The 13812-nt window shown below is 44.2% G+C and overlaps 1 protein-coding gene across 1 annotated transcript; it reads left to right on the plus strand.

Annotated features, from left to right (window-relative positions):
• The first annotated feature begins 9360 nt into the window (after positions 1-9360).
• On the plus strand, positions 9361-13161 carry LOC119331011 (granule-bound starch synthase 1, chloroplastic/amyloplastic). The gene is made up of 12 exons (XM_037604172.1): positions 9361-9579; positions 10244-10602; positions 10685-10765; positions 10850-10948; positions 11058-11211; positions 11337-11437; positions 11537-11890; positions 11982-12161; positions 12257-12448; positions 12539-12625; positions 12724-12852; positions 12946-13161. Exons 2-12 carry the CDS (start codon positions 10282-10284, stop codon positions 13060-13062), a joined length of 1815 nt encoding a protein of 604 aa, XP_037460069.1. The 5' UTR covers positions 9361-9579; positions 10244-10281; the 3' UTR covers positions 13063-13161.
• Positions 13162-13812: the final 651 nt, after the last annotated feature.

The following is a 13812-nucleotide window of genomic DNA, read 5'->3' on the forward strand; positions in this document are numbered from 1 at the left end:
TCGCGGAAGCAAAACCATGACTCTCGCGAAAGAAAAAAAAACAGAAAACGCATTTTGTTTTTCCCTTTTCGAAAGGCACGGCCGTGACTCTCGCGGAAGCAAAACCGTGACTCTCGCGGAAGCAAAACCGTGACTCTCGCGAAAGAAAAAAAGTTAGGAAACACCTTTTTTTCGTTTCCGAAAGGCACGGCCGTGACTCTCGCTAAAGCACAACCGTGCCTCTTGCGAAAAAAATCATGACTTTCGTGAAAGGGAAAAAAGAAAACGCGTTTGTTTGACGAAAATTTGTCGCGCCGAAGTATCTATGAGCACGAGTATATATCATAATGTTTTTTTTTCATAGAATCAAAGGAAGAATGATTTTGGTAGTATTTGATATGCACACGTACAAAGAAAAGCTTTCTCCACGTACGGTGGCCATAGTTCATGCATGTGGACTTGAGCCCGATGCATGCATGCGTTGCATGCTAATTAGATTTCTCAATCACAAATATGCCATTTAAATATTCCGGCGACGCACTTGAGTCGGCGGGACAGCCACAAGGCCTCGGTCAAATGTACATCAGCTGTACGCGGCTGGATAAGATGCACCCGAAGCTTCCTTTGTTTCAAATTCACTGGTAGAGATAAGATAAGCATGGACTGCTCCGATTCTCTCGCCAACAATACGGTCATGCAAACAGAAAATTGGCGGCGCTGGTGGGCTGCACGTCGCTCCCTCCGTTACCCTAGCGCCTGCCTATATAAAGGCCAGCAATCTTCACGCAGAGAAGGGGGCGCACACTCAAGGGCTGGCTGTCAGGCCGCCCTCACGTCTCACGCACACTGATCCGGCCGTCAGGCCGCTCACATACACGCGCACGCGGCCGCCGCCGCAAGGCTGTGCACAGGGGCATACACACGGCCGCCAGGCTGCACAGAGAAGACGCACGCGGCGGCAGCCCGGCCGCAAGGCTGCACACGGGGAGACTCAAACACGGCTGCCCGCTCGCTCACACGGCCGTGAGGCTGTTACCACGCTAGATAATATAGATCACATCAGGTCTTGCCTCAGTCCACCACCGGATGCCTAGCATGCGCATGTTAGTTTCGACCGGTGGCCCGTTGACTCGTCCGTATGGTAAGAGATGGTGAGATCTCACATCGTCCTTTTCTCTTGATGTCCAGATCATTGATCGGTTCACACCGATCGATTTTGTGCCTCGGAATTGCAGACTGATTTGGCAATCAAAGTGGCCGGATGACTTGGGATTCGGATCGCTCTCGTAGCAGATCGTTTCCATTCAGGTTTTGGCTTGATGCTTGTGCCCAAAGAACAAGCAAGTAGAAATAGTTGTTATGCTAAAGAAGATGAAATTTCGCATGCACGTGCATGATGTTTGAGACAGAAAATACAGGCAGGAAGGTAATAACAGAAGCTCAGTCCGAGATTTATTCCGGACAGCAAGCATGTAGTTTTCAGCTGCAAATTTTATGAGAGATAGAAGACATGCCAGGGGAGGACCTGTAAATGTTTTTAGCCCGTTTGGCGCACGGGAGAGCCCTCTGAAAATTTGAGATCAAGATCAATTAGCCTGATGTTTAGAGCCGGCAGGGCTACACGTCAAAATTTGTCGCCGGCAAACCGTTATGAGTTAGAACCTTACATGTTTAGCAGATGACAATGCGATAAATTAGTAGTAGATGCCAAGGTTTAGTTGATATACATGGGTCTAGGTAGTAGAGGAGGATGGAGCCAGCAGCCCACATGCAGAGTCGGGCGCGGGGCCACCGGACCGCCAGGGCACAGTCGGCACCGAGTGGGCGTGCACACACGTAAGGCTGGCCACGTACATAGTAGGCCGCCCTCTCATCCATGCACGTTTTGTGCCTTGGACCATTGGTCCTTTTGTAGATGTATAGCATACACGTGTTATTCGTCACAGGCGGCCGTGTCCATACAAAGATAATCAGAGATCCGGCAGTGCTATACTTGTACACATCAAATTTCTTAGGACAAACTAAAAGGAGCATATGCATGAATGTTTTATGGAGGCATGGCAGGGTCTCTCCTCAATGGCATGCAAAAAGACCAGTTCATTTGAGGTCATCCAAATAATGCAACGAAGTATATCGGGCTAATCAATTTAGCCCGCATATAACATTAAACATTTACATCTGAATGTATTTTATCAACAACGTGGCTAGTCGACATCATGACATGCCCTATGGTAATTCTGATATTTCATTCACGGACCGCACAGCTAGGTACCTGTTGCAAAGTCTCATGACACGATTCTTTTCTTCCGTGACCAACAAGGCCGGAACCGCTCATTGGTCTAAGCCAACGAGGCTAGACATTTTCTCCTTGACCGACGAGGTGAGGAGACAGTTACTTTCCGTGGCCGGCGAGACAGGAAGGATTCATGAAGTGCTGACCGGTGAGGTTGGACACACCATCTCCTTGACCGACGAGGCTGGGAGACATTATCCCTTTTCCGTGACCGACGAGGCCGAAACCCCTTTTTTCCTAGCCGACGAGGTCGGACGCACTATCTCCTTACCTACGAGGCTTGGAGACATTACCCCTTTCCGCGACTGACGAGGCCAGAAATATTCATAAGTCCCGACCGACGAGGCTGAACGCATTATCTCCTTGACTGACGAGGCTTGGAGTCATTGCCCCTTTCCGTGACCGACGAGGTCGGAACCCTTTTGTCCTGGCCGACAAGGCCGGACTGACTTTGTTCGTGACCGATGAGGCTGAACACTTTTTTGAGACTTCACTATGAACCCGTTGCCGACAAGGCCGGATGTTTCATAACAAAGGCCGATGAGGCTTTGGAATATCATTACATGCCACTTTTACTCCTCAATATATTATGAGAACATTTCAGGTTCAAGACGACGACCATCAACGCAGCTTAATCGGAGGTGTTATGTGGGATTTACCTGCAGATGTAATTAACCGGATGGTCTTACGAGGCTCCGGGAATCAGAACCCTCAATCGTTGGATATTAGTCAGATGTACTTGTCCATGGCGCAACATATGTAATCATATGGGAAACCGCACTTTGTAATTCTCATGAGAATTAATAAAGTAGTATTTCCCTATGTGATTGTCTCTTTTATTTATTTGTATACTGATGTATACTGGCACGCCCCGCATTTTACTTTATCGCCCTTACGCATTAGGAAATACCCCTACTCAGGGGACGTTTCTTTTTCGCGAAACAGCATTTTTTTCGTGCAAAAAAGTTTCTTTTTTGATCGAAAAGCTAAGGAAGACCAGGAGAAAACCAAAATGTCAAAAAAAAAGAACCATTTAAAAATCCGAAAACACGTGCAGAAAAATAAAAAAAATCGGAGGGAGCATCCAGAGCGCGACACGTGGCGAATGGCTGAGAGCGCGCCAAGTGGCGCTGATCGTTGCGAGGCTCTCCAAAGAACGCTCGTTAACTAGTTGCTCCCTTGAGATAGACGTGGACACATACATGGCCCCCCTTGCTCCACGGTGTACTCAAGTTTCCCTTCTTTTTACACATTTTTTATTTTGTTCTTGTTTCATACATATTGTAAATTGAATAGTGGCATTAGCTTATTAATTAATTAGACGGCCATTCGCTTACTAATAATTAATTGGACCAAGAGTTCTTGAGATAGACGTGCACGTGTATGTACTTTTCAAAAATGTACACATGCATGGGCACCCCTCGCTCCACCCTGTACTCAAGTTCCCTTCTTTTTACACATTTTTTATTTTGTTTCTTGTTTTTCGTCATTTTTCAGGTTTTTTGTGTCTGTATTTTAGCGATGTTGGGTGACTCACAAATGCTATACAATATGTATGAAAATTGCACTATTATATGATTATTATTTTTGCATACTACAAAAAGTGCAATTTCAGTGTAAATTTGTGTGCAAGTTATTATATTTTATTTCTTGTTTGCTTTCTGATTAAGTGTAATACAAATGCCACTAATTCATTACTCCTTTGAAATACTTTGTTATTTTTATTTTTGTTTTAGGTTTTATTTCATTTTATTTCTTGTTTAAGGGTAATACCATTGCCACTTACTAATTCCTTCTTAGAAAACTCCATTTTAGCAACAATTGAATTATTGTATTTATTCTTGCAAACTAAAAAAAAGCACAGTAAATTGTTTGCAAATTGTGTCATTCTTTGTTTAGATTTTTTTCATTTTCTTTCTTCTTAAAGGATAATACCAATGCCACTAATTCATTATGTCTTAAAAAATCATTATTTTTATTTTGTTCTTTCAATTTATTTCTTCTGAAAGAGTAAGGCCAATGCCACTAATTGATTAATTCTTAGAAAAACTAATTACTTTGATTTATATATATATTATTTAGTTTAAAAGGGTAATACAATTGCCACTAATTTATTATTTCTGTGAGAACATCACTGTTTTTGTTTTGTTTTAGTCTTTATTTCATTTTATTTCTTTTTAAATGGTGATACCAACGCCACTAATTCATTCATGCTTTAGACAACTTACTATTTTGACTCTATTTTAGTTTTTGTTTCATTTTTATTTCTCCCTTAAGGGTAATACCAATGCCACCAGCTCATTCCTTTTTATTAAAGTTTTTTTTGCAAACCCTACACTATTATATGTCTATTCTTGCATATTATAAGAGCGCAATTTTTTTTCATTATTTTATTTTATTTTAATTTTTTGTTTTTCATAAAGGGCAATACCAATGTCAATAATTCATTTTTTTAGAAAACTCCATTATTCTGATTTCCTTTTATTTCCTTTCTTCTTTAAAGGAATACCAATGCCGCATTCCTATTTAGGGAAATTCTTTTTTACAAAAATTTCACTCTCGTATATTTTCTCTTGCATATTATAAAATAAGAGCAATTTTCCTGTAAATTGTATCATTATTTTGTTTCGTTGTTTGTCATTTCCTTTCTTCTTAAGGGGTAATACCAATATCACTAATACATATTGTGTAATGTGCGATTCCTGTGCAAATTATGTTCAATTTGTTTTGTAATAGTTTGTTTCAAAAGAAAATTAATTCCTTTATTTTTTTAGGGTAAAATAATAAATAATCCATTGAGCTACAATTTGTTTTTTTTCCTTTATGTGTATACATGAATATTATGGGTGTGTGCGTGTGTAAATATACACATAAATATTTTACAATATATTTGCAAATTATACTACAGTACAAAATTGCACTATTAAACACCTATTTTCGCGGTCATAAAATTATTCAATTTCAGTAAAAATTGTGCGCAAACTTTTCCATCATTTTTCTTTTTTTCTTTCTTCTTTAAGGGTAATACCAACGACACTAATTAATTCCTTCCTAGGAAATTTCATTTTTGAAAATTATACTACTACACACTTATTCTTGTATATTATGGAAAAAGCGCAATATTTGTGTAAAAATTTTCATTATGTACTTTTTTCATTTTCTTTCTTCTGGGAGGGTAACACCAATGTCACCAATTCATTCATGCTTAGAAAACTTCAGTATTTTGATTTTATTTTAGTTTTTATTTTATTTTCTTTCTTCTTCAAGGGAAATGCCAATGCCATTAATCCATTCTTTCTTAGAAAATCTCTTTTTTTTTGCCAAAATTCAACGTTTATACGCTTATTCTTGCATATTATAAAAAACATAATTTCTGTCTAAATTGTGTGCAAACGTTATCATTATTTGTTTAAATTATTTTCTTCTAGAAGGATGACACCAATGCCACTAATTTATTCCATGAGCACGCAATATGTGGAAAGACTACGTATGTTAGTAGTGTCGCATTTTTCACCTCTCACGCATGAGCATGCATACCTACGCATGCACACACACATACACAATCCATTGAGCTCTATATTTTTTCAGCAAAAATACCTTTTCCATATCTCAAATATAAATAATCATGTAGACATATACTGTAGTATACATGTATAAAATTTCAAGAACATAGATATTCAGATGTAATGTACAAAAAATGACAAATACAGATATTAAAATAGGCTTTTTCTTTGTTCTATTTGTGTCAGATATTTTTTTTGTAGCATGCAAATAATCAAATTAGTTGATGAAAATTTATACATACGTGAATAATATGTATATCTATTTGAAGATTTATTTTTTACATTTTTTGAAACTTTTAAATATATTTTGATTTCTTTTTTTCAAAACCAGCTCCATGGAGCTCGTCCTTTGCAACGACACACTCGATCATGCGCACACACACACTACACCGACACACAGCCACATGCATGCACATACAAAGGAAAAAAAAAGACATGTATACATTGAACTGGCTAGCTATACTACATGTAACACCAGTACTTTGGGTATATATATAGCTAGCCTGCAGTGTGTGCACTAAAAAATAGAAATTGGCTGACCCTAATACTATTTTCAGACGTCTGGGATATAGCGAAGCCCTATTGTTTTGTGTCGTATGACGAAAGCAGTCATATATAGCATTGGTCTTGTAGAAACTCTCGAAGAGGCTCACCTCACCGTGACTAACAGCCCATGCAAGCACCGACGCAGTTGACCAACAACCGACGAGATCATTATTTTGATTTTATTTTTAATTTTTCTTCTTCTTAAAAGGTAATACCAATGCCACTAATTCATTATTTCTAAGAGAACTTCATTATTTTTATGTTGTTTTATTTTCAGTTTCTTTTTATTCTTTCTAAATGGTGATAGCAATGCCACTAATTCATTCATTCTTTAGACAACTTAATTATTTTGATTTAGTTTTAGTTTTTGTTTCATTTTTATTTCTTCCTTAAGGGTAATACTAATGCCACCAGTTCATTCCTTTTTATTAAACTTATTTTTTTGCAAACCATACACTATTGTATGTTTATTATTGCATATTATAAAAACACACAACTTAAGAATAATTACATGCAATTTTTTATCATTTTGTTTTATTTTTTTCAATTTTATTTCTTCATAAAGGGAAATATCAATGTCAGTAATTATTATTTTTAGAAAACTTCATTAAAGTAATTTTCTTTTATTTCCTTTCTTCTTTGAGATAATACCAATGCCACATTCCTTTTTAGGGAACTTTTTTTACAAAAGTTTCACTGTTGTATATTTATTCTTGCATATTATTAAAAAGTGCAATTTTCATGTAAATTGTGTCATTATTTTGTTTCGCTGTTTTTCATTTCCTTTCTTCTTAAGGGGTAATACCAATGACAGTAATTCATATTGTGTAACAGTGCGATTCTTGTGCTAATTATGTAAAATTTCTTTTGTAATTGTTTGTTTCATGTTTTATTTCATTTTCTTTACTTTTTAGGGTAAAACCAATGCCCCCAATTCATTCTACCTAAGAGGAAATTCAGTTTTATACTAGTTTCAGTTTTATTATTGTTTATTAAGTGTTTTTAGTTGGTTTTCTCATTTATGTGTATGCATGAATATTAGAGGGGTGTGTGCGTGTGTTAATATACACATAAGTATTATACACCCATTTTTGCAGTCATAAAATTATGCAATTTCAGTACAAATTGTGCGCAAACTTTTCTTCATTTTTTATTTTTTATTTTATTTTCTTCTTTAAGGGTAATACCAATGATACTAATTTATGCCTCATTTGGAAATTTCATTTTGAAAATTATGCTAGTACACACTTATTCTTGTATATTATGGAAAAGCGCAATTTCTCTGTAAGTTTTGTCATTCTGTATTTTTTTTCATTTTTCTTTCTTCTGGAAGGGTAACACTAATGCCACTAATTCATTCTTGCTTAGAAAACTTTAGTATTTTGATTTATTTCATTTTGTTTCTTCTTTAAGGGAAATACCAATGCCACTAATCCATTCCATCTTAGAAAATCTCTTTATCTTACAAAAACTCAACTTTTATATGCTTATTCATGCATATTATAAAAAGCACAGTTTCTATCTAAATTGCGTGCAAACTTTATCATTATTTGTCTAAATTATTTTTTTCTAGAATGATGATACCAATGCCACTAATTCATTCCGTGAGCACGCAATATGCGGAATGCCTACGTATATTAGTGGTGTCGCATTTTTCATCTCTCACGCATGGGCATGCATACCCTACACATGCACACACACGCATACACAACACATGAGCACTCACGCGAGCACATGCATACACCTGTGCGCACACACACGACACCGACACACACGCACAGCCACATGCGTGCACTTAGAAAGAAAAAATAGACACGTATACATTGGACTAGCTAGCTATACTACCGTGTAACACTAGTACGTTGGTGTTGCACGACCTATTTTCAGGTGCCACAGACTAGTATTTTCAGGCGACTGGGATATAGCCACGGCCTATTGTTTCGTGTCGTAGGACGAAAACAGTCATATATGTGGCACTGGCCTTCTAGAGACTCTCCAAGAGGCTCACCACCTCACCGTGAGTGACAGCCCACCGTCGCGTAAACCACCGCATTTACGTTTCCCCGATCCGACAAAGCCAGGGCACGCACGTACGTGTCCATGTTGGCACGTGCGTGCGTCCCTCACGCGCCGGTTTGGCAGCACGTACGTGCTAGCTGTTCATACCAGAGCCGTACGTCAATCAAGCAAAAGAGAAAAAGAAGGGGCGAAAGGTGATACGCCCGGCCGTGTCGTCGTGCTGCAGAGGAAGCAATCCCGGGCCATGCAGCGCCATTGCCACGCCCCAGCGAAAAGCGAAGGCGAGAGCGAGAGCACACATGGCCCCCAGAACTGAAAGCGAGGGAGCACACGAGAAGGCGCGTGCGCGTGGACATCACAGCAGGAACACCCACCGGCAGCCCACCGGGCGGGCGCGGGCAGGACAAGAAGATGCGTGCACGGCGCGGCCGGCAACGCAAGGGGGCGCCGCCGGCCGAGCGCACGCAAAGGCGCGTCGGCCAGCCACGACGCCGCTGGAAAGCGCGCCGGCGAACCGAGAATGTGCCAGGCTGCCAGCCGCTCCGCGGTACCACTAGTCTCGTACGTGTGCCACTCCACTCCGCTCCGCTCGGCACGCACGCACGCAGGCAGAAACAAACAAACAAACAAAAAGGTGGGTCATTCACTCCACTCAACGTCGCCTTTCAGGACGATGCTTCGGTGCCTTAAGACACCTATCTTTGTGTCTATGACATGTGAGCCCAACAGATGGCTGGCCCACATGTCAGTGATCCAAAGGCAGGTGCCTTTAAAGCACCGAAGCTGCGTCCCGCCTTTCATCACACGGGCCATGCATGCGGGTGCGTGCCGTAGCGTGGCGGTCCCGTCCCGTCTAGGCGTTCGGTGTCCGGCCGCGTGCATGCATGCACGAGGAGCGGAGCGGGTATTGGGGATCCAGCCACCGGAGGACTGAGCGAGCGGGCGAGTACAAATAACCCCACTCACCGGAGCCACGCACCGTTCGTTTCCTTGAGTCCCCTCACTTTCGCCCGCCCGCCCCACACACTACAACCAGGAGCCTCGATCTGCCAGTGAAGAAGAAGAAGGACACTCACGAATGCCCGGCCGGCGACTGTGAGTACGCTCCCGTCCAGGAAGAAGAAGAAGAAGAAGAAGAAGCAGCAGAAGAAGAAGAAGCAGAAGAAGAGATCAGACCAGGTACGCACGAACGTATATAGTCAGGCCGGCCCAGTTCCCGGCCGCCGGACGATGGATAGATCGATTTAGTTCGGTCTCAAATCAAGGTCGGTTGGTCTAGCAGTAGATAGATCCATCCAAATGCCGCCATGTTGTTAGATCCAGAGTCTCTTCCTTTTTACTTAAAGATCGCGAGCGTAAGTTGAGGATCTTCCTATAGATTCGTAGATTTAAAATCATGTAAAAATTAAAAAAAAAGATTTAAAATCATGTACTGCTAGCTAGGATGGATTTCTATGCGAACGATCTTAGATCTGCGGAACAGATCCAATGGATTCATGGCCGGCCTAGGGTTAATTACGACTAGACAGAGGCAGCATAATGCGCGCATAAACATTTCTGTTTTCTAGCCGAGTTGGATCAAACAGGTCAGGTCACGCACCAAGGCTTTGATTTTTGTTTGTTTTTGGCGTGAGCGTTCCACTGCACCCTACAGAACAAATTCCATTTCTCAGCCAGTTCCACCCCGTGCACGCGATTTAACAGCTTATTAATTACTACCAGTGCGGAGACAGGTTCATATATACTCTGGTCATGTTAATTTGGATTTCAAATTCAAATGTAAAATCCAGAAAACTTGACTGCAAATTCTGTTTACTTCACTACTCACTAACAATCAGTGCAGTCGTCTCTTGCTGCAGGTAGCCACACCCTGCGCGCGCCATGGCGGCTCTGGTCACGTCCCAGCTCGCCACCTCCGGCACCGTCCTCAGCGTCACCGACAGATTCCGGCGTCCAGGTTTTCAGGGCCTGAGGCCCCGGAACCCGGCGGATGCGGCGCTCGGCATGAGGACTGTCGGAGCGAGCGCCGCCCCAAAGCAAAGCAGGAAACCGCACCGTGGGAACCGGCGGTGCCTCTCCATGGTGGTGCGCGCCACGGGCAGCGGCGGCATGAACCTCGTGTTCGTCGGCGCCGAGATGGCGCCCTGGAGCAAGACTGGCGGCCTCGGCGACGTCCTCGGGGGCCTCCCCGCCGCCATGGCCGTAAGCTTGCGCCACTGCCTTCTTATAAATGTTTCTTCCTGCAGCCATGCCTGCCGTTACAACGGGTGCCGTGTCCGTGCAGGCCAACGGTCACCGGGTCATGGTCATCTCCCCGCGCTACGACCAGTACAAGGACGCCTGGGACACCAGCGTCATCTCCGAGGTATATATCCGCCACATGAATTATCACAATTCACATGCTCCTGCACATTTCTGCAAGACTTTACTGACTGGCTGGATCTCGCAGATCAAGGTCGTTGACAGGTACGAGAGGGTGAGGTACTTCCACTGCTACAAGCGCGGGGTGGACCGCGTGTTCGTCGACCACCCGTGCTTCCTGGAGAAGGTGACCGATCGCTCGCCGTCGATCGATCAAGCTAGCTCCTCGTCGTCTCAACCCGCATGGTGTTTGATAATTTCAGTGAGTCTTTGCGTCTGCTGGTTACAATTTCCAGGTCCGGGGCAAGACCAAGGAGAAGATCTATGGACCCGACGCCGGCACCGACTACGAGGACAACCAGCAGCGCTTCAGCCTTCTCTGCCAGGCAGCACTTGAGGTGCCCAGGATCCTCGACCTCAACAACAACCCACACTTTTCTGGACCCTACGGTAAGATCAAGAACAACTAGAGTGTATCTGAAGAACTTGATTTCTACTTGAGAGCACTGGATGATTATCATCTTCCTTGTATCTTGGTGCTGCCATGCTATGCCGTGCCGTGCCGCGCCGCGCAGGGGAAGACGTGGTGTTTGTGTGCAACGACTGGCACACGGGCCTTCTGGCCTGCTACCTCAAGAGCAACTACCAGTCCAATGGCATCTATAGGACGGCCAAGGTTTTGCATCTTCTGAAACTTTATATTCGCTCTGCATATCAATTTTGCGGTTCATTCTGGCAGCCTGAATTTTACATTGCAACTCCATTTCATGGCTAGGTGGCATTCTGCATCCACAACATCTCGTACCAGGGCCGCTTCTCCTTCGACGACTTCGCGCAGCTCAACCTGCCCGACAGGTTCAAGTCGTCCTTCGACTTCATCGACGGCTACGACAAGCCGGTGGAGGGGCGCAAGATCAACTGGATGAAGGCCGGGATCCTGCAGGCCGACAAGGTGCTGACTGTGAGCCCCTACTATGCTGAGGAGCTAATCTCTGGCGAAGCCAGGGGCTGCGAGCTCGACAACATCATGCGCCTCACTGGGATCACCGGCATCGTCAACGGCATGGACGTCAGCGAGTGGGACCCCATCAAGGACAAGTTCCTCACCGTCAACTACGACGTCACCACCGTGAGCACCCACCCACCCACACAAAGATTTCTTCCGGTGATCGCTGGTTCTGGGTGGATTCTGAGTTCTGACAAACGAGGCAAAGTGACAGGCGTTGGAGGGGAAGGCGCTGAACAAGGAGGCGCTGCAGGCCGAGGTGGGGCTGCCGGTGGACCGGAAGGTGCCCCTGGTGGCGTTCATCGGCAGGCTGGAGGAGCAGAAGGGCCCCGACGTGATGATCGCCGCCATCCCGGAGATCGTGAAGGAGGAGGACGTCCAGATCGTTCTCCTGGTACGGTCGACCGACATTGCTGACCCGTTCAGGAAAATCTCCTGATAGCTCGCCGTGGGGATGGGTGGGTGACTGACTGATCGAATGCATTGCAGGGCACCGGGAAGAAGAAGTTTGAGCGGCTGCTCAAGAGCGTGGAGGAGAAGTTCCCGACCAAGGTGAGGGCCGTGGTCAGGTTCAACGCGCCGCTGGCTCACCAGATGATGGCCGGCGCCGACGTGCTGGCGGTCACCAGCCGCTTCGAGCCCTGCGGCCTCATCCAGCTCCAGGGAATGCGCTACGGAACGGTAAACGCATCCTCCTTCAGTCCTTCTTGCCAGTTCCTCACCTCCTTTGCATATCCATGGCCATGACCGAAGTTTCTTTCAAATTTTCAGCCGTGCGCCTGCGCGTCGACAGGCGGGCTCGTCGACACTATCGTGGAAGGCAAGACCGGGTTCCACATGGGCCGCCTCAGCGTTGACGTATGCTCATCGATCCTCTTGTATACATTCATTCATCTTGTTCATCATGGCAGCTCAGACAGATCATGAAGTGGTGCACTTTTCTTGTTGGTGGCCAGTGCAACGTGGTGGAGCCGGCCGACGTGAAGAAGGTGGTCACCACCCTGAAGCGCGCCGTCAAGGTCGTCGGCACGCCGGCGTACCATGAGATGGTCAAGAACTGCATGATACAGGATCTCTCCTGGAAGGTAAGTCGTCTCTGGTTCAGTATGCACTTCCTGGAACAACTAAGAGTGAAGGGCCGATGTATCCATTAATGGTGGCTTGCGCATATGATGCAGGGGCCTGCCAAGAACTGGGAGGACGTGCTTCTGGAACTGGGGGTGGAGGGGAGCGAGCCGGGCATCGTCGGCGAGGAGATCGCGCCGCTCGCCCTGGAGAACGTCGCCGCTCCCTGAAGAGAGAAAGAAGAGGAGCTTCTGGTGCATGGAGCATCCATCCAATCTGCAGGGTTCTCGTATGGGGAGATAGCCGCTTGTTGTAGTGAAGAAGGGCCGATATATATATATATATATATATATATATATATATATATATATATATATATATATATATATATATATATATTATATATATATATATATATATATATATATTATATATATATATAGACTAATAAGTACTTTAACTTTTGTTGTGCCGCTTGCCTCTTTTACAAACAAAAAAGGAGTTAGGGGTTGTGCCTATGATAGTGTGCTGAATTGTGCTTGCATTTTGGTGTGGTATATTGCAATAAACAAAGGATTTGTTATGTGTTTTTTTGCAATTGTTTCTCCGTGTTTGAGTCGAATCAAGTTATTTTGTGGGGTTTCAAAGGTACATTTTTGGGTTCGTGGAGGTGGGAGGTGGCAGCTTCGGTCGCAGGAACAGAGGTGTTCAAGGCGGCCGGAATCGCCAGCGTAAAACTCACTGTTTTGCAATGAAGGAATACCTAGGTGTAAGTTCCAAAATGCAAAACAAAGGAATACCTAGGTGTAAGTTCCAACATGGCGGTGCGATGACCGCCAAGATCAATGCACTGCAGTTGAATCGCCAACGTAAAATTCGCCGTTTTGCAATGAAGGAATACCGGTGTAAGTTCCAAAATGTAAAACGAAGGAATACCTAGGTGTAAGTTCCAACATGGCGGTGCGATGACCGCCAAGATC

Source organism: Triticum dicoccoides, chromosome 7A (assembly GCF_002162155.2).
Source record: "Triticum dicoccoides isolate Atlit2015 ecotype Zavitan chromosome 7A, WEW_v2.0, whole genome shotgun sequence".
Taxonomy (NCBI): Eukaryota; Viridiplantae; Streptophyta; class Magnoliopsida; order Poales; family Poaceae; genus Triticum; species Triticum dicoccoides.

Coding starts and splice junctions, on each gene's coding strand:
- LOC119331011 (XM_037604172.1), top strand. CDS start 10,282: ATGGCGGCTCTGGTCACGTCCCAGCTCGCCACCTCCGGCACCGTCCTC. Junction 10,766..10,849: donor ACACCAGCGTCATCTCCGAG/GTATATATCCGC, acceptor TGGATCTCGCAG/ATCAAGGTCGTTGACAGGTA. Junction 11,891..11,981: donor TCAACTACGACGTCACCACC/GTGAGCACCCAC, acceptor GCAAAGTGACAG/GCGTTGGAGGGGAAGGCGCT.